This window comes from Vulpes vulpes, chromosome X (assembly GCF_048418805.1).
Source record: "Vulpes vulpes isolate BD-2025 chromosome X, VulVul3, whole genome shotgun sequence".
Taxonomy (NCBI): Eukaryota; Metazoa; Chordata; class Mammalia; order Carnivora; family Canidae; genus Vulpes; species Vulpes vulpes.
The window spans coordinates 22890032-22910623 of NC_132796.1; the positions used below are offsets into that span (position 1 = coordinate 22890032).

Consider the following 20592-nt stretch of genomic DNA (forward strand, 5'->3'; position numbering starts at 1 on the left):
GAGATAACCCAATAGAAAAATAGACAAAAGACTCAAATCAGCACTTTGAACAGAGGATATACAAATGGTCAATAATCATATGAAAAACAGTCATTTTCATTGATTCAATTTACATAAAGTTCAAAAACTTGGCAAACTTATTTTTTAGAACTTTTAAAACAAGGTAGTAATGTTTTAGAAGGCATAGCAATTGGAAACAGCTATGTTGGGGGCTTTTGAGTTTTAAAAACAGATGGTCATGTCTGCAGTATTTTTTTTTCACATTACTGTCTGCTGTAGTTCTTTTTCTTGATCTGAATGATGGTTACATGGATGTGTTCACTTTGTGAAAATACACTGAGCTATAACTATAGTTAGCTCACTTTTTTGTTTTTATGTACATTATACTTCAAAAATAAGTGTATAAACACACGCTAACAAACTAAAGAAACAACAACAAAGACTTCACTGTGTGAATAAGAATAATTTCAGGCAAAATCCAAATTGTAGACCAGCTGTTTATGATTTGGCCTAGTAGATATATCCTTTTTTTTTTTTTTTTTTTTTTTTTTTAATTTTTATTTACTTATGATAGTCACAGAGAGAGAGAGAGAGAGAGAGGCAGAGACACAGGCAGAGGGAGAAGCAGGCTCCATGCACCGGGAGCCCGATGTGGGATTCGATCCCGGGTCTCCAGGATCGCGCCCTGGGCCAAAGGCAGGCGCCAAACCCCTGCGCCACCCAGGGATCCCCTAGTAGATATATCCTAAATTTAAGAGTTAAAAAAACACGGGAGGGCAGCCCTGGTGGCTCAGCGGTTTAGCACTGCCTTCAGCCCAGGGCATGATCCTGGAGACCCGGGATCGAGTCCCACGTCGGGCTCCCTGCGTGGAGCCTGCTTCTCCCTCTGTCTTTCCCTCTGTCTCTGCCTTTCTCTCTTTCTCTCTCATGAATAAATAAATAAAATCTTAAAAAAAATAAAAATTAAAAAATAAAAAAAACACTGGAAGAATACTAAAGGTCATTCAGGAGAAAGAGCAACCTTTATAATATGGCCTCAAATTCAGAAAATATATATAAATGATAAATATGACAGATTTAACTACAAAATATTAAAATTCTGTATGTAAAATAAATGAACAAAGTAAAAATATAAATTGGGAAAGTGTTTGCAACAAATACTATAAAAAGTCTAAAATACTGTAAACAAAATATATCTAATAGGCTCCTTTTTATAGTTAATACTTTTTGTCTTTTATTCAACATGTTCCACTTATGAAAATGTAATGGATTTTTTGTATATTTTTATTTAAATATCAGTTACTTAACATACAATGTAATATCAGTTTCAGGTGCAGAATTTATGGATTCATCACTTACATACAATACCCAGGGGTCATTACAAATGCTCTCCTTAATCCCCATCACCTATTTAACCCATCCCCCCACCCACCTCCCTCCAGCAACCCTCAGTTTGTTCTCTGTAATTAAGAGACTGTTTCTTGGTTTGCCTCTCTTTATTCTCCCTTATGTTTGTCTGTTTTGTTTCTTAAATTCCACATGAATGAAATCATATGGTATTCTAAGAGATACATGTAGCCCAATGTTTATAGCAGCATTACCAACAATAGCCAAATTATGGAAAGAGCCCAAATGTACACCGATAGATGAGTGAAATAAGATGTGAATATATATATATACGCACACACACACACACACACACACACACACATATATATACATATCTATGAATATTACTCAGCCATTAAGAAGAATGAAATCTTGACATTTGTAATGACATGGATAGAGCTAAAGAGTATTATGCTAAGCGAAATAACTCAGTCAGAGATAGGCTATGTCTTGATAGGAAATTATGGATGATTTTTATTTCTTCTTTATAGACAGCTCCCTACTTTCAAAAATAAGGATGCCTTGTTTTAATATCTGAACAGTATACAATGAACTTTTCTAAAATGTTTTAAAAATATATTCATAAATCAAGAAATCGCAACTTCCTCTCAGAAGTATTCTTATTTCTAATACCAGCTAATTTTTATTTCATAAATTAGCACTTTGGTTTACCTATTATTATCACCCATTATTTCATGCTACCATATTCATTCTGGGTGACCATATCTCTTGATATTTTTATTACTGTCTTCTCAAATATTTTGTGAATCCTTGAAATCTTAAATATATACATAACTACATCTTACTAAAAATACTACTTCTTATAGTCAACAAATGAACAGCAGACTTTCTTGTAAAAAAAAAATCTTTTAAAGTGATAAAAATCAGTTACCTTAACCACATGCTATAGTAAAAATCCCTGGGAAATTGCCATTTTGATCATTTTTGTGAAACAAATTTGACTGAAAAAGCCTAGTATTTCTTAACTATTAATATCATAGAGGGATAATAATTTTCTACCTTACAGTCTCTTCCAATCTTGTGAGCTTTGCTTCATTGTGACTGTCATCAACTGAAATATTGACACTTCTTATTGCAGTATTTAATTGTCCCACCATTCAAATATTAAACCATGAGCTCTCACTATTTGTTTCTATACCAACTTAAAGACTGTTTCCTCAAAGATTTTTCAAGTTATTTTCATAATACACCCTCATTATGATTGTTATATTCCATGAGCCAATACGATGTATGTACCCATAGCAGGGTTTGTGGCCTTCTTCCAATGTCCCTTGAGACATAATCACCTACACACGAGCTGTGTTTACGATTTGTAAACAAGGAAATCATTACTAGCTTGAAAATTTTAATGCAAAGTTCTAAATACCTGAAATTAAAGATTAACATTTTTGTTTGGGAATTGATATGGGGGAAACCACACAGATCTTGAGTTCAAACTAGGTATTCTTATATCAAATTAACCATGAAAACCACAAAGGATAAGCATTTTAGAAACAGACGGTATGTATGCAACATTTTTCTTACAGAACTATGTCTGCTGTGGTTTCTTCCTCAGTTATTAGTGTTACCATGACACTCAGTTGACATTTTAAAGTTATTAATAACAGAGCCACATGTCAATGAACATCTTTTTGTCTGAGTATCAACCAAAACTATGAATGTGAATGACTGGATTCTAACCTGGCTTTTTCTTCTGTAGTTCATTCTACCTTCTTTTCCAGGATCTGAGATTAAGTCCTCTAATTCGCTGGATGAAAGCTAGGCCATTCAGTTTTGTCTTTCAGTTGACTCTAGTTCCCAATAAGTAAACAACTCAAAAAAGAAAATTAATATGAGAGTAAAATATTGGAGTTTCATAAGCTAATAAACATCATTCAAGTATGTAGTCTATGTAATGTATGAGGGTTATTCCCCAATGTATTCTAGAAGTTCTAAATAAACTTAAAGACTCGAGGGTCTGCTGGTGGCATTTATAATTCATTTTTTTCTAACAATGTTCTATTCAGCAAATATTTATTACATGTTTACTGTTTACTATGTGCAAGACACAGCTATAGATATTGCAAACAATATGAAGGTGAGTGAGGTACAGTTCTTACAGAATGTGAGTATATATGTTGATTTGGTTCTTACATGAAATACCTCTTCTAATTATTTTTTTCTTCTAAATTAATGGTATAGTACCTTCAACATATTAATAGTTTTGGAACTTGTAGATAGAAATGAGAACCAGCTCCCCTACCACATTCCCATCACCCAATTAATGTATTATTTAAATAATACCTTTAATTAGCAAATGAATATTATGTCTACATTACATCAAATATTTTGTCATTTCCAAAATTTTAATTCTTAATCAGTGAGTTGTTAACTTGTTTCCAAACTACAAGCTGTTAAGAAACGTAAGTACTTAGAGGATAAAAGGACAGATTAACTATTAATGTAATGTGCCTGCAATAGTTGACACCCTACTTAGCATGACCATTATGTACTACAGCCTACAAAATTATTCTTCATGCTCCCACAGCAGAGCTAGAGTGCCATATGGCCATGCTTGTTTTTCGTCAAATAATTTTTACATAAACAGCTGGTGAACTGTTTTTATTGTAACAGTGCACATATTTTTTGAGACAGTTGGGAAGGATTGATGCAACTCTAGTCACTGCCTGTTTTTATGTCCACATTAAGAAGAAATTCAAATTTATATTTTTAAAAATGTGGACTTTTGTATTCTTGTCACCATGGTCAGTTCACAGAAAGATTTTTAATGTAGTGCAGGAATTATTGGCATGTTTATAAACTTTCATCAAGAAACAGAAATTAATCATAAGGGATCTTCAACTTAGATGGCATATTCAGTATTTTTATTTTTACACCCTCATGAATTTTTAGAGGCAGAGCTGATATGTTTTGGACTATTTTATAGGCAGTTTTAATATGACTATATTTGGTTTTGAAACATAGCTTCAACACATTTTGATAAGTGATATAATAACCAGAAGATTTTTAGCAGTTTTGTGTGTATCTGTGATTTGAGTTGATTTAAAGACTATCTGATCCAAAAGCACCCCCCCATCCTCCTCAACAAGAAACTTTATCTGTTAAAACACTAGTGGTTTCAAAAATGCAAGTAGAGCATTTTCTTTTGAATTCTAAGGTAATGATAATCACTCTGCACGTTTTTGTAAGGGGATTATCATAGTGCCTAGAATGTTAAATACCAGTTTATATTTAATACTTTAAATATTTCCCTGTAACCAGAAGCTACTCCCATTAGAACACTGGTAAGGATTCATCTCACTAATTCCTTATTCACAGGATATTAGAGACCATAAAATATGTTTCATTAAAGAAGGAAATGCATGCTTATCATTGTGCCACTAAAAAGCTTAGGACCTTGGGGTCAGAACAATAACATACTAATGGTAAGTGTGTGTATAATGTAAGAGGAAGGAAGATTTTTTCAAACCCTACAGGTTTATTATTTATTTATTATATTTACCTATCTTCCCTTTATATCTTTGATTAATTCCACTTAGGGACACATAGAAATTTTAACAGAATATTTTATTTTGATATACAAAATAGCAAAACAAAGGGTCTTTCATTTTGTCTAAGCCTTAACTTTCCATTGAAGAAACTCACCTGGAATAAGTTTTACAATAAAAAGTACATTTTGTGAGTAAGTTGCCATTTAAACATATAATACTTGAAATCCAGTTGTTTAAGTGGATCTTAATTTACGTCCTACTGTTTACTTTCTCCCAATAAAATATACACCAGATGGATGTTAACAAAATGGATTGAGTGAGACAATATATTTTTGTAAAGATGTTTCTTTTCCCCAAGTGAATCCATTCATATTACTTCACCAAAAGTTTAGGTATAAGAGGGAGGAAATCAACTATACAAATGACTTTACCTATTAACTGGAATATGTAATGGCTAGGAGACAATTCTCTATGGATCACCTGCATTTCTGTGTATTTTGTGAGGCTGCGGTTGCCCCTTGTTCTAGACAATTTTTTCAAGAAAGTCTGAAGCAAACATCCTTAGAAGATATCGATCTATCTATAGATATAGATAGACATAGATATACGTCTTCAGAGCAAGGGGAAGGCATCCTCACTGCCTATTATATAAGATGCAGGTTACCTAAGCACAGAGCTCCTCTCCTGCAATGCAACTCACTGCATGTGTTGGTATTACTTGGCCCTCTTCATGTCAGTCTGTGGTTACTGGGGTTTGGGTTACAACTGTAAGAAAATGCAGGTACTCTGGCGACTAGAACTGTTATGAGAATAAAGTTCTTTGTCTCTTACCCAAGAGCCTCATGCTTTTTGCCAGCATCCAAGAAGTTGTGACAGGCTAACTTGTTAGCTTGCAAGAAGGATAAAAATCTTAGCCTCTTCACAGTTCATGACAGCTGCTACATATCTCCATTTTTTCCTATTTGCAAAGAAAAAGCAAACAAAATTAGCTTGTAAAATAGCCATTAGGGTAGCCTGGGTGGCTCAGCGGTTTAGTGTCGCCTTCAGCCCAGGGTGTGATCCTGGAGACTCAGGATAGAGTCCCACGTCAGGCTCCCTGCATGGAGCCTGCTTCTCCCTCTGCCTGTGTCTCTGCCTCTCTCTCTCTCTCTCTCTCTCTCTCTCCCCCTCTCTCTCATGAATAAATAAATAAAATCTTAGAAAAATAAAATAGTCATTAAAAGGTATAAAAATAGCATTTAAATTTTCCATTTTGCTCCTATTTTGTTCTATGATAAATTTTAATATGTATCACCAATTTGAACTTATTCAGATAACTAGCTTCACATATATCATTAAAAAAGTGAGATACATAATATGATGAGGCATGGAAATACATCAAGAAATGTACTTTTGATATTAGTTATTTATTGAAGTGAATCTACAGCCATTTTAACTTATCTACTTGGGGTATTGTCTTCGTTTTTTAGCAGAATATCAAACTCACTGAGGTTAAATAATGATGATAAAAATAAACTCCATATTGTTACATATACATTATTTTTACTTTAAGTGTTGTCAGGACTGTAAGAATAATATATACATGGATATAAATTATTCTTATATAATATATATCAACATAAACTAACATGTATTTCAATATTATTTATATATTTGTGTTATACATAAACATATTTTACTCACTTATCTATTTCACTCACATATTGAGGGATACATGTGAATATTTAAACCACATCACTATAAGCTCCTTTGCTAATTACTTAACTGAATTTCTTCTATGTTTAAGCAACACAAACAAAAAATGTAGATAATAAATTCATTCTACGCATAACTTGCATATTTATCTTATATAAATATATAAAATAGTTGTATACAATGTTTGCATGGGATTATATGAGATAATATGGGGGAAACAAAAGTATTTAGTGAAAAATTTTATGACTCTCTGTGATAGGCTAATGTCTGATCTCCTTCCTCACATCTTTTTTTATTTGTTTTTTATTGAAGCATAATTAACAAACAATGTTATATACTAACAGATGTACAATATAATGATTCAAAAATTCTATCTTGCCATTTGCAACTCATGTGTTTTTTCCTTTAAATTTTAACTGCTGCACAATTTCTCAACACCCAAGAAACAAATAATCCAATCATGAAATGAGCAGAAGACATGAACAGAAATTTCACCAAAGAAGACATACACATGGCCAACAAGCACATGAAAAAATGCTCCGCATCACTTGCCATCAGGGAAATACAAATCAAGACCACAATGATACCACCTCACAGGAAATAACAAATGTTGGATGTGGAGGATGTGGAGAAAGGGGAACTCTCTTGCATTGCTGATGGGAATGCAAACTGGTACAGTCACTCTGGAAAACAGTGTGGAGGTTCCTCAAGAAGTTAAAAATAGAGCTACCCTATGACCCAGCAGTTGCACCATTGGGTATTTACTGTAGTGAAACGCTGGGACACTTGCACCCCAATGTTCATAGGAAAAATGTAAAAAAAAATTCAAACATGTATATGATACACAATTCTACATTTAGGTGTGATGCTGCAGATACCATCACTGAGTCATGCAGACACATGGGCAGCAGTATTACTAATTCCATGTCATAGTTAGCTTGTGAGAGCACCTAGTATCTTCTCCCTAAATTTTGTCAGCGTCAAGATTAATTTGTTGGCCCTAGTATTGATCAGAATACTGGTGCTGGTGGGGTGAGAGTCTGAACAACATTCATGAAGTTATTTCTCTCACCAAAGGACAAGGACTAGCCTGAGGAATAGGTGCAGTTTTAGTCAATCATTTTTATGCAGTTGCAAAAGTCACTGTGGAAAACTTGGAGACCAAAATTAGAGTACATTTTTTATCTTTTAAGAAAACTTTCTAGCTCAGTAGACTGTGAATACTGTCCTTCAGATACAGTATCAGCATGGCTCCATGCTTAGGATTAAGCCCTAAAAAACCCAGATATAAGTAGATATAAGAAAGAGACTTCTGGAAATTCACCAGGTTACTATTAGTTTGAGGATGTTTGAAGTCTGTGCTTCCTCTTCCGTTATTCCTGTTTACAGAACTAGAAACTCCTAAAAGGCAAAGTTACTATTTGTCCCTACTTGCTAAGCAGTATGTTAAAAAATAAATAAGTAAAAAATTAAAAGAAAAAGGTTGATGGTTGTTATATCCAAGTTATATGATGATAGAAGTATTTACTTTTTCTTTAAAACTCATTCAGTATTGCCAAAAATCTCAACTCATCCTCAAGCCTAATAACCATAAATAGATAATGGAAAAAGGGTCAGTAACTGGATAAAGCTTAAAGAAAGGGGTCAGAGATCAAGAATGTGGTGAATATTAGCATACAAGATATTGTCAATAAAGTAGTGACCATAAAGTGTTGGATTGTGGCTGATGGGTCACTGATCAGGTATGGAGTTAGGAATGATAGAAGTAGTAGAAAAGGGGTAACAATGCCTGTTGCATAAATTACTTACCAAAATAATAAATTATATCTTGAGAGCTGGTTTATGGTTTAAAAAAATCAAGATGAATATCAAAATACGATCTGCATGAGAATGACCATATACAATGCTTAAGTAAAGCACAGTTATCAATGCGGTGACCAATCTCAAAGAGAAGTAGCCTATTTTGAACAAAGTACCAGCTGCCTGTGAAATAAACAGTAAAAAAGTTTATCCTTCTAAACAAGGTCTAGGTAATATACAAATTTCTTACACACCACATCTTACTCTTTTCTTTGGAGCTTATGCCTTTAGGTCACATAAACGTGTTTGTCATGTTAGTTCGTTATTCTCTTTTGTTTAAAATAATTTATTGAATTTTCCTCTACTTTATGATAATTATACAGTAATGTGCCTCCATTATGATAATAATGATTGTTGATGGGGCACCTGGGTGGCTCAGTGGTTGAGCATCTGCCTTTGGCTCAGGACGTGATCTCGGGATCTTGGGATCGAGTCGCACATCGGGCTCCCCTAAGGGAACCTGCCTCTGCCTATGTCTCTGTCTTTCTCCCTGCATCTCTTATGAATAAATAAATAAAATCTTAAAAAAATAATGATTGTTTATTAGTGACATTGAACATGGTTAACTACTTGTTTTTTAGCGACACTGTACATGGTTGACTACATATATATAATAAAGATTTTATTTATTTCTCTTTAAAAATGTTTATTAGCAACATTGTACATGGTTAACTACATACATATATATATATATTTAAGATTTTATTTATTTATTTATTTATTTATTTATTTATTTATGAGAGATGCAGAAAGAGAGGCATATATATATATAAACATCACAGCCATGGTGAAAAGTGAAGATAAATGTAAAATTATTGAAATATTTGGTGTATACAAAGTTAAGAAGGATTATTATTTATTTTATTTTTTTATTTTTATTTTTTTAAGATTTATTTATTTATTTATTTATTTATTTATTCATGATAGAGAGAGAGAGAGAGAGGCAGAGACACAGGCAGAGGGAGAAGCAGGCTCCACGCTGGGAGCCCGACGTGGGACACGATCCCGGGACTCCAGGATCAGGCCCTGGGCCGAAGGCTGGCGCTAAACCGCTGAGCCATGCAGGGATCCCGAAGGATTATTATTTAACTTATGTTTTATCATTAGATTAAATAAAGTGGATAATTAAGCATTACCAATGAAAATTGGATATTCATGTTTCCTTGAAGTTCATTTTGTACTATCCTGAATATTTGCATTCTTCTTATTTTTATATAATATTCATAGAATATATGGACAAAACCTAGGTGTACAAATGCATACACACATGTAAACCATTCTCTATCATGAGCATTATTATTTTACCACCCCATAAAGATCATTCATGATCTTTTTCTAGCCAGTTCCAGTAGACCACCTCTACCCCTCCCACACTTCTGATGTCAACTATAAATTAGATTGGCTTGTTCTAGAGTTTTTAACAGCTTTTTAAAGGTGTAACTGACATACAATAAACTACATATATTTAAAGCACACAATTTGTTAAGTTTTGGTGTATGCATACATTAATGTAACTACCACCAAAATCAACATAATGAATATATTCATTATCTTCAAAAGATTCCTCATGCTCCTTTGTAACCTCCTTGGCATTCTTCCCAGTCTATAGGCAACCACTGAATAATATATTTTTTAAAGATTCGTTTATTTAAGAGAGAAAGAGAGAGACAGAGATAGCAACAGAGATAGCAAGAGAAAGCAGGAGCAGGAATAGAGTGAGTAGCAGGCTACCCGCTGATCAGGGAGCCTGAGGAGGAGCTCAGGCTCATCTGACCTGAGCCAAAGGCAGATGCTTAACTGAGCCACCCAGGCGCCCCCGAATAATATTCTTTATATCAGTATACATTCATTTTCACTTCCTAGACTGTTATAAAAATGGAATCATACAGTATGTGCTATTTAGCTTGACTTCTTTCATTAAAAGTAATTATTTAGAAATTCATGCATGCTACAGCATTTATCAATAGTTAATTCCTTTTACTGCTGAATAATATTCTATTGTATGTATATACTACACTTTATCTGTTCACCTGATGGTGGATATTTTAAGGTATTTTCAGTTCTTCACTACTACAAATTAAGATGATATGAACTTTCAGGGCACCTGGGTGGCTCAGTAGGTTAAGCATCCAGCTCTTGGTTTTGGCTCAGGTCGTGATCTCAGGGTTGTAGGATCCAGCCTCATGTTGGGCTATGCGTTCAGCGCAGAGTTGGCTTGAGATTCTCTCTCTCCCTTTCCTCTCTGCCTCTCTCCCCACTCGGGCTCTCTGGCTCTCTCTAAATAAATAAAAAAAATCTTAAAAAAAAAGATGCTATGAACTTTCATATATACATCTTTGCATGGATATAAGCTTTCATTTCCCTCAGGTAAATGTCTGGTAATATAATAGCTAGATTATACCGCAGATGCATGGTTCACTTTTTAAGAGATTGCTAAACTGTTTTCCAAAGTGGCTGTACCAATTTACATCCCCACCAACAATGTATAAGAGTTCCTTCACAATTTTGACAGTACTCGATATGATCAGGGTTTTTACTGTGTATATTCTAGTATATGTGTAATGGTATCTCATTGGGATTTTAATTTTATTGCTCTAATGATTAATGATGTTGAGAATCTTTTCATGTGCTTCGTTATCACTCACATGCTTCTTTGACTCCAAGGTCAAACCTTTTGACCTTTTATATTGTTTTTTTTTTTCTTATTATTGAGTTTTGAAAGTTCCTTATAAATATTGCATACAAGTTCTTTATCACGTTGAAATCAGATAGTTAGTCCTCCAAATTTCCTTTTCTTTTTCAAAGTCATTTCAGCTATTATTGGCCCATTGTATTTCCATAGAAACTTTAAAATGTATAAATTTCTTTTTTTAAAGAGTCCTGTTGGGATTTTGGTGGGAATTTTACTAAACCTACAGATCATTTTAGGGAGAACTGACAAGTGAAGCATCTGATTTTCCAGTTCCTAGCTCTTATTTCATTTGTTTGCTTTTATGTGCTAGCATGTATTATAGTATTATAATGTGGGATATTAATGGTGATGGTAGCTATTCTTATCTAATTCCCAATTTCCATTCTTTCTCCACTGAGTATAATGCCTTTTTTTAAAAAAAATTATTTATTTATTTTTGTTAGAGAAACAGAGTGTATGAGTGCACGAAGTGGGAGGGGGCAGAGGGAGAAGCAGACTCATCACTGAGCAGGGAGCCTGTTGCAGGGCTCCATCCCAGGACCCTGGGACCATGACCTGAGCTTAAGGCAGATGCTTCACCAACTGAGCCACCCAGGTGCCCAAAATTAATTAATTAATTAATTAATTAATTAATTTAGAGAGGGGGAGGGAGGTTGAGGAGCAGAGGGAGGAGAGAGAATCTTAAGCAGGGTCCATGCCCAGCATGGAGCCAGATGCGCGTCTTGATTTCACAACCTTGAGATCATGACCTAAGCTGAAATCAAGAGTCTGTTGCCTAAATAGCTGAGCCACCCAGGTGTCCCTATGATACTTGATAGAGAGTTTGTTTATTTGCTTTTTGGGTTAGCCATTATCTAGTTTGATAACATCTCTTTTTATCATGGATTACTACTGATTTTTACAGAGCAGATATTTAAAAATTTAGATATTCTTCTCATTTAATGTGTCTGTATGGTATGTCTATCCTGTACTTATTTGCCTTCACATCATTCTTTCCTCTTTTTTGCTCTGCTCTCTAGTGTTCAGGAAATAACCCCTGCAGGCTCCAATTCCTAGGTTCTCCAATATTTGGCTGCTCTCCAGGTTCAAGCAACAAGGACACCAGCAGATTACAGCCCAGGAGGACAGAAACAGCCTTCTTTCTCTTCATTAGGTGGCTTCTATTTTGATGGCTATAGCTTCTCCATGGCTCTAGCTCTAGCTCCCATCATACTGGTTAACCATGGTTTTAGATTCTGTTGACATCAACTCCCAATCTCCTGCAACACTACCTCCTTCTTCAATTTGTCCCTCTACACTAGAAATGGGAGTGACTTCCTCAAGTTAAGTATTGGTTTGCCTGACTACCTGGTTTGGCCTCTCCATCACTTGAATAACCAATATCTTGCATTAAATTCTGTCCAAGTTATAGAATCAGAGTAGTTTCTGTTTTCCTGAAGTATCTCTGACAGTTGCACTTAGCTAATTATATTGTTGATTTTCTAGCTGTGAATCCCTCTTTTCAGTCCTAGGAAAAACTTAACTCAGTTACAAGCAATTAAATGTGCTTAAGTCTCTTAGATCACATATAACCAAAACAAAACAAAGCAGAACACCCCAGGGACACTAACACTTCCTCTAAGTAATTCTATTTCTCTCCTCTTCTTCACAAAGGATCCTTTTCAATAATAATTTTCTGCACTCTAGTATGTATGTCTATATATTCAAAAAATTCTAAGAAGAAATACAGAGACATATTCAGCTTGTAAAAAAATTCCAGTACTACATATAAAACTCTATAGAGCTACTTGTGGAAAATAGCCCAAGTGGTACTCAGAAGGATATTTGCAGTCATAAGAAGATTTATTAATAAAATAGTGCAGCTATAAGAAACACTAAAATAGTGCACTATAAGAAACAGTGTGGAGGTTACTGGAAGAATTCAAAATAGAACGACCACATGGTCCAGCAATTCCATTTCTGGGATTTTGCTGGAAGAAAACAAAAACACAAATTCAAGAAGATATATTCCCTATGTTCACTGCAGCATTATTTACAATACACAACATATGGAAACAACCTAAGTGTCCACCAATGGGTGAAGGGACAAGGATGTGAAACACACACACACACACACACACACACACACACACACACACACCACAAATATACATACATATATTCACAGTGGAATATTACTCAGTCATTAAAAAGAATAAAATATTTTCATTTGCAACAACATGGATGGATCTTGAGGGGCATTACATTAGATGAAATAAGTCAGAGAAATAAAATACTATATGGTCTGATTTATATGCGGAATCTAAAAAAAAAAAAGCTCATAGATACAGATAACTGATTAGTGGTTGCCAGAAGCAGGGGCTAGAGTGTGGGTGAAATGCGTGAAGGTGGTCAAAAGGTACAAATTTCTAGTTACAAAATAATTAAGTCTTGGATAAGTAATGTACAGCATGGAGACTATAGTTATTAATACTCTACTGTATATTTGAAAATTGCTAAGAAGACGGATCTTAAAAGTTCTCATCACAAGAAAAAATTATATTACTGTGTAGTGATGGATGTTAACTAGACTTACTGATTATTTCACAATATATATACTATCACATCATTATGCTGTACATCTAAAACTAATATTATGTTGTATGTTGATTATATCTCAATAAAAAAATAAAGTCCATTAATGAGAAAAGAAAGCACGGAGATCATAACAAGAAATTTAAAAAAAAGAATAAGCTAATTTGAAAAAGAGCTAAACTGATATCTAGAAATAAAAATATAGTTATTGAAATTAAAATCCCAATGGACAAAAATGGTAATATTTACAACATGCAAAAATTTCAAGAAATTAGAGAAAGAATACCATATTGAACTCAAAGAAATAGAATATAGAAAATAATGAAATGCAGAAATGATGAATTAGAAGACAAAGGAACCAACTAACAAAAGCCTATACTTTGAAAAGACTGATATAACTGACAGTTTTATAAGTATAATCAATTAAGAAAAAAAAAACAGAAGTAAGTAGTATTAGTTAAATTATATTGTGCAAAATATAGGGGCAGAAGGAATTTAAAAATTATAAGAGAATACTATATATATCATTACCAAATGGTGAACAAGGATAGGTTTTTACATAAAAATATATTTCATCTTGGACACCAGGGAGGGATCACCAGGTTGCGATCCCGGGGTCCTGGGATCGAGTCCTGCATCAGGCTCCCCACAGGAAGCCTGCTTCTCCCTCTGCCTATGTGTCTACCTCTCTCTCTGTCTCTCATGAATAAATAAATCTTTGAAAAAATTCATCTAATAAACTCAGAAAAAATGATAGAAATACCAAATTAACATTGTGTAACCCTTAAATAATGGATAAATATGCTAATCTTCAAAGTTTGCAAACATGAACACAAAGGAAGACTGACATTTGGTTCCTTGTGATAAAAATTCACAATATCATCTTTGGGTAGTCTTTCCAAACAAAAAAAGAGAGAGTAAAAAATTATACTTTAATCTGATGAAACTTCTACCGATTTAAAGAAATACAGACGGAGGACACCAGTGTTGCAATCAGTAAAACCTATGCCATATGAAACTGAACAAAACACGAGTTCTTTTTTCAACAGAAAAATGACAAGGAAAATAGGTAATAAATGTATGTGGGGAGGTGTAGGATCTATAAATTAATGGGAATAAGAGCAATGACAATGAATAGACTGGATTTGACCCTAGTTCAAGAAAAAAATATATTTTTAAGAAGTCAGGCAAATGTGAAAAATAACTGGACACTTGATGATATTAATTTTAAAGTAGGATATTTGTAATTGACCATTTATGTTTCATAAAGGATTCCTATCTTTTAGAAATAGACACTTAAGGGGTGCCTGGATTGCTTAGTGGTTGAGGGTCTGCCTTTGGCCCAGGTTATGATCCCAGGGTCCTGGGATCGAGTCCCACCTCAGGCTCCCCGCAAGGAGCCTGCTTCTCCCTCTGCCTATGTCTCTGCCTCTCTCTCTGTATGTCTGTCATGAATAAATAAACAAAATTTAAAAAAGGGAATAGATACTTAAATATTCAAAGATGAAATGGCATGATATCTAGGATTTTCTTCTCATTATTTCAGTGGCAGAGATGGGAGTAGATATGGGTATAAATGTAACAGGTAGGCTGTGTGTTGATGATTGTGGATTCTGATGTCAAGTGTATTGGTTTTATTATACTATTCTCTCTACTGTTGTATATGTTTGAAATTTTCTACAATAAATAGAATTAACAAATATATGTAGCCATTAAATTTTAAGCCCCACGTGATAATAGACCATTATTTAGAGAAGATATTAGTTACTCAGTAGGTTCAAGCAGAAATAGAAAACTGTTATTGAGAAATACAAACTGAAACTATCCTCAAAGCTTCAGTCACATTCAAATGTTTCAGGACAAGGCAGTCAGGAACCAGTTCTATCAAATAACAAGCAAAAAGTTAACCACCATGTCATGTAAACACATCCAAGGCATACAAAAAGATGGGCAATTTTCACCTTATTTTCCAATCTAGATCTGCATAATAAGAAAACCAGCTAAGGACACTTTAAAAACAGAATGCTTAAGCCAAGCTCACCCACATATAGGCCAAGATTCTAAACAAATTCATAGAAATTTAAATATAGCACTGAATTAAGTGGAAAAAGGAGGCTGAATCCAAGAAATATAATGATATAATATTAGAAAAAACTGCCTAAAATACTAATAAGATTTAAAAGGCATTTGATCATGTATTGAAGTAAAGAAAAACTTTGGAAAAAAATTCAACGTGAATGCATAATATCATTTAGCTAGCTAATATTAGAAGGGAACTTCCATTTCCTAAAATCTATAGCAAACAAATTTAAACGTGAAATATGAAATGTTAGTAGCATTCCCATTATTATAAAGAGCAAGGCACAGCAGTGTGCTACCAACTGTAACTGTTCAAAACTAGATTAGAATGCATAGCCAGAGGATAAGAATACAAAAATAAATAACAGTTAGGAATAGTAAAAAGAAATATAAATTATTTATTGCAAATATGATCATCATTTAGAAAATCCAGAGGAAAAGGCTACAGATTATTTAAGTAAATAAGTAACTTCAGAAAACTGGTGTATATAGATAACTATCGTAAACTCAAGACCCTTGTCGTACAAAGCAGTAATTATTAGAACATGTATATATGTATTATAAATGAGAATCAAAATTAAAATTAATTTCACCACAATGTTCAATGTTGGATAAAGTCAAAATACCTGAGTCTCCTAAAATTATGCAGATCTGCCTCTTTCCTGTAGGAAGTAGATCAGAAAGTTCCTGAAAGTCTGTTTGACTAGTGAAGAGATCCCATCAACACTAAGTATTTTCTCTGACATCTCAGAACCTGTCCTGCACCCCACCCCGACCCCCACCCACCTTGCTGTGCGGATTCTGGATGTCACCCCACGGCTGGGATGCGGAGCCACCGTCTGCAAGGGTTTAAGCTGAGAAATTGTCCAGATCTTGAGAGAGGAGGTGATATTTCCCAAGGAGCTTTTAATCAAAGAACCAGGAGCCAAAATAAGAACCTACTTCCCAAGAGGACTTTGGATACTACTCACATTATAACAGAGGGGGAACCACAAGAGTCATACTCCTGGGACCCCAGCCGGCCCCCCATGAGTAGCCGGATGTACGTAACAGTGACTTCCGTTTCTGGGGTCTGAGGGAGGTGAGCCGGTGGAGCAGCTGAGGGAGGGAACCAAGCGCTGCCCAGGTAAAATACGAATATCGAGTAAAGTTCGAGGGAATCCGTCCCTAGGTAGTTCCAGGCAGGGATGACCCAATGCAGTACTCTCCGAATTCTTCGAAGAACTCAACGAAATAGCTTTGGACCCAGGATGGGGGTATCGGAGGAGTCGATGAGGGCCCTCGTGTGTATTCAGTAAAACTTCTTGCCCCCCATGACAGAGGTGTCCGTGTGGAGCCGGGCCCCTGCCGCCATCCAACTTCTCCTTCCGAGAACTCGGAGAAATAATAGCTTTGGACCCCGGGTGGGGGTATCGGACGAGTCGATGAGGGCCCTCGTGTGTATTCAGTAGAACTTCTCGTCTCCCATGACAGAGGTGTCCATGTGGAGCCGGGCCCCTGCTGCCAGCCATGGGAAACCCTGAAGGGTGAGGATGTCTGACTGGGCCGCTGCCTTGGGCCAGCAGAGGAAGGGGTCCTAGGCTCTGCCAGGAGCCAACAAACACCCCTGTTTATCTTTTAGGAGGAGCCGCCTCCCTAGAACAGTGGAGGCCGTAAAGAGCCCCACTCCTGCTGTTAGCCCTTGGAAGCCCTTGGTATGGCCGTAAGGCTCAGGTGCCTCCTCGCTTCACCTTTTGGTTATTTGGGGGAGGAGGGGTGCATAAGAGCCTTGGTCTAAGGCTGTATGATTCAGGTTAGCAGAGGCCGCCCTAGGGGTAGCTTTGAGTGAAATTCAGAACCTTATTAAACAAGGACTGAGCGGAATTTGTCCTCAGGACAAAAGGGGCCCGAAGAGTACATCCCCTACTATAAGCCCTGGTGGATCCTCAGCAGGGCTAGGAAGCTAAGATGTCTCTCATTCTCAGTGGTCCCAGGGAGACAAGAGCCCTATTAGAAGGAGATGACTCAGGCCATTCTGGAAGTCAAAGTGAGACAGAGGTGGGGAGGATACACAGAGTTAGGACCTTCCTCTGTAGTCAGCCCTGGAAAACCATGGGAAAATTGCATTCTGAGTTTCCTCTCACCCCCACACCTTACGCCCAACCCCACTGCATATTCCAGGATATCAGGTGGATGAGAGCCTTGGTGTGATTGTTAAAGCCCTCAGGTCTGCAGAAGGGAGAATACCTGGCAGTCAAGGGGAGGAGGCATGATAAGGAAACTGAGCATTGAGCAGACCACTCATCACAGAAGGAGCTGTTTCATAGAGCCCTCCATGTGACATCATCCCTCAAAGGGGTCCCTGGGGAAGAGATATTAAACTGAGTCCTCCCTAAACTTTTCCTTAACCTTTCAAAAATATGAGATTCTTGCTTTGTGGGGATAGGTCTAAGGTCAGCCAAGAGAGGAGTCCTAGGCTCTGCAAGAAGCCAAGGTGAGGATTCTAAGTGAGGAGTGAGAACCCTTATTATCCCAGGATGGAGAAGGTCCCACATAGCTTTGCCATTGCTGTCATCTCAGGGTACCCCTGAGCAGATGTGCTGAGATGTGATTTCCCTTCAGTTCCTCCTCCAGGATGTCAGAGAGGTGAGGGCTTTGAGTCAGCCTCAAATCAGTTAAGCAGAGGACCTCAGGTCCTGCAAGAAGTCAAGGTAATGGTGCTGAATGTAAATGGAAACACCTACTACTCCAAAACAGGGGAGGCACCCTAGAGCCTGGACCTGCCAAACCCTGTATCAGCTCCAGCAGGACTCACATGAACTCTAGTTACTTCCAGAGTCCTCAGAGGGAAAGGCTACTCCAAGAAAGGAAGCCTTGTGGGTTCCTAGAGCAGTGTCCTCAAGGAAACCTAGAGAGATGGCTGTTGATAAAGCCCAAGATGGTATCTCCCTGCCAGAGGTATCATGCCATTTCATCCTCTTTCCTCCAGGTCACTGAATCATCTATCCTCTTTTCCACACTTGTGCCTGCTGTCCCTGACCAGAATCATAATGCCTCGGGGCCAGAAGAGTAAGCTTCGTGCCCGTGAAAAACGCCGCCAGGCTCGAGAAGGGCCAGGGCAACTGGTAGCTGCTCAGGCCACTGTACCAGAGGAGGAAGAGTCCCACCCTTCCCCATCTCATGTTGAAGATGCTCCCCAGAGCTCACCTGCCACTGAAACACCAGGAAATCCTCAAGTTACTGGGAAAGTCTCTACCAGCACTACTGCTGCTGCAGCTGCTCCAAATACAAAATTTAATGAAGGTGCCAGCAATCAAATGGAGGAAAAGCCAAATGCCTCACAGGCCAAGGATACCACTGAGCAATGGCGCAAAGGCCCGGTAGACAAGAAGGTTGCTATGTTGGTCTACTACCTGCTGTACAAGTATCAAATGAAAGAGCCCATTACCAAGGCAGATATGTTGAGAAATGTAATCCAGATGTACAAGAATCAATTCCACGAGATCCTCAGGAAAGCCTCTGAGCACTTGGAGCTGGTTTTCGGCCTTGACGTGAAGGAAGTGGATCCCAACAGGAATACCTATGTCCTTGTCAACAAATTAGAATCCAGCTGTGATGATAAAGTAAATTATAATTCAGGTGTGCCCAAGACTGGCCTGTTGATGACTGTCCTGGGCGTGATCTTCACAAAGGGCAACTGTGCCACTGAGGAGCAAGTCTGGGAAGTGCTGAATATGATGGGGTTATATGATGGAATTAAGAACTTCATCTATGGGGAGCCCAGGAAGCTCATCACCAATGATTGGGTGAAAGAAGAGTACCTGGAGTACCGGCAGGTGGCCAATAGTGATCCTCCACGCTATGAGTTCCTCTGGGGCCCCAGAGCTTATGCTGAGACCAGCAAGATGAAAGTCCTAGAGTTTGTGGCCAAGATCCACGATACAGTCCCCACTGCCTTCCCAGGCTGGTATGAAGAGGCTCTGAAAGATGAGGAAGAGCGAGCTCGAGCCAGAGTTGTAGCCAAGGCTTGTACTGCTGCTGTGGCCAGTGCACGTGGCAAGGCCATGGCCAGCAGCTTCTCCTGCCCCAAGTAAAAGATGAGGAAGGTTATTACTATGTGTTTGAAGAGAACAACTAATGTTCTCATTAGTGGAAGGTCAGGGGTGGAGCTGGAGACTAGAGTACATAACATGTTTGTTTTCCTGTTCTGTGTAGTAATCTGAATATTTATTTAAATGTTGATCTTTTTTTTCTTTTATTAGAGAGAGAGAGTGTGAGCATAACTGGGAAGGGCAGAGGGAGAGAGAGAATCTTAAACAGGCTCTGTGCCTAGGGCAGAGCCCAATGTGGGGCTTGCCTTCAAAACCGTGAACCTGAGCCAAAACCGAGTCAGATATTTCACTGACTGTGCCACCCAGGCTCCTCAGTGTTGCTCCTTTTAATAGGTTTAACTAGCTTCAGAATCTGAGTTTGTAGATGATGTAAATCACACATTTATTGATGTTTATGAGTTTTAAGAGAGTTTTACTATTTTATAGAACAAACTGGGAAATTTCCCATTTTATTTAGTTACTTTGGAATAGGATAAAGTAGTAGTGGATTAGGCATTCACTTGGAAATGTGAATGAACTCAGCAGTAAAATTCAGGGATCAAGAAATAGAGAATAAAGTGAAAGATGATACATTCTTGCATTCCTTTATCACTATTTTGTCTGTTCTGTAAAATTAAGAGATAAATATATATGCTTAGACGTGCTTCACTTATTCAAGAATGTAGAATTAATTGCAGCATAATAAATTAGACCTCTTGAA

General features: G+C 36.8%; 1 protein-coding gene across 1 annotated transcript in view; it reads left to right on the plus strand.

Moving 5' to 3' along the window:
- Positions 1 to 20592, plus strand: part of LOC112919064 (melanoma-associated antigen B10-like) — a 46978-nt gene extending 26386 nt beyond the window's left edge. The window contains exon 2 of the mRNA XM_025997406.2: positions 18770 to 20592. Within this exon, the coding sequence (XP_025853191.1) occupies positions 18831 to 19874 (1044 nt within the window). The 5' untranslated portion in view covers positions 18770 to 18830 and the 3' untranslated portion in view covers positions 19875 to 20592. The remainder of the gene's footprint in view (positions 1 to 18769) is intronic.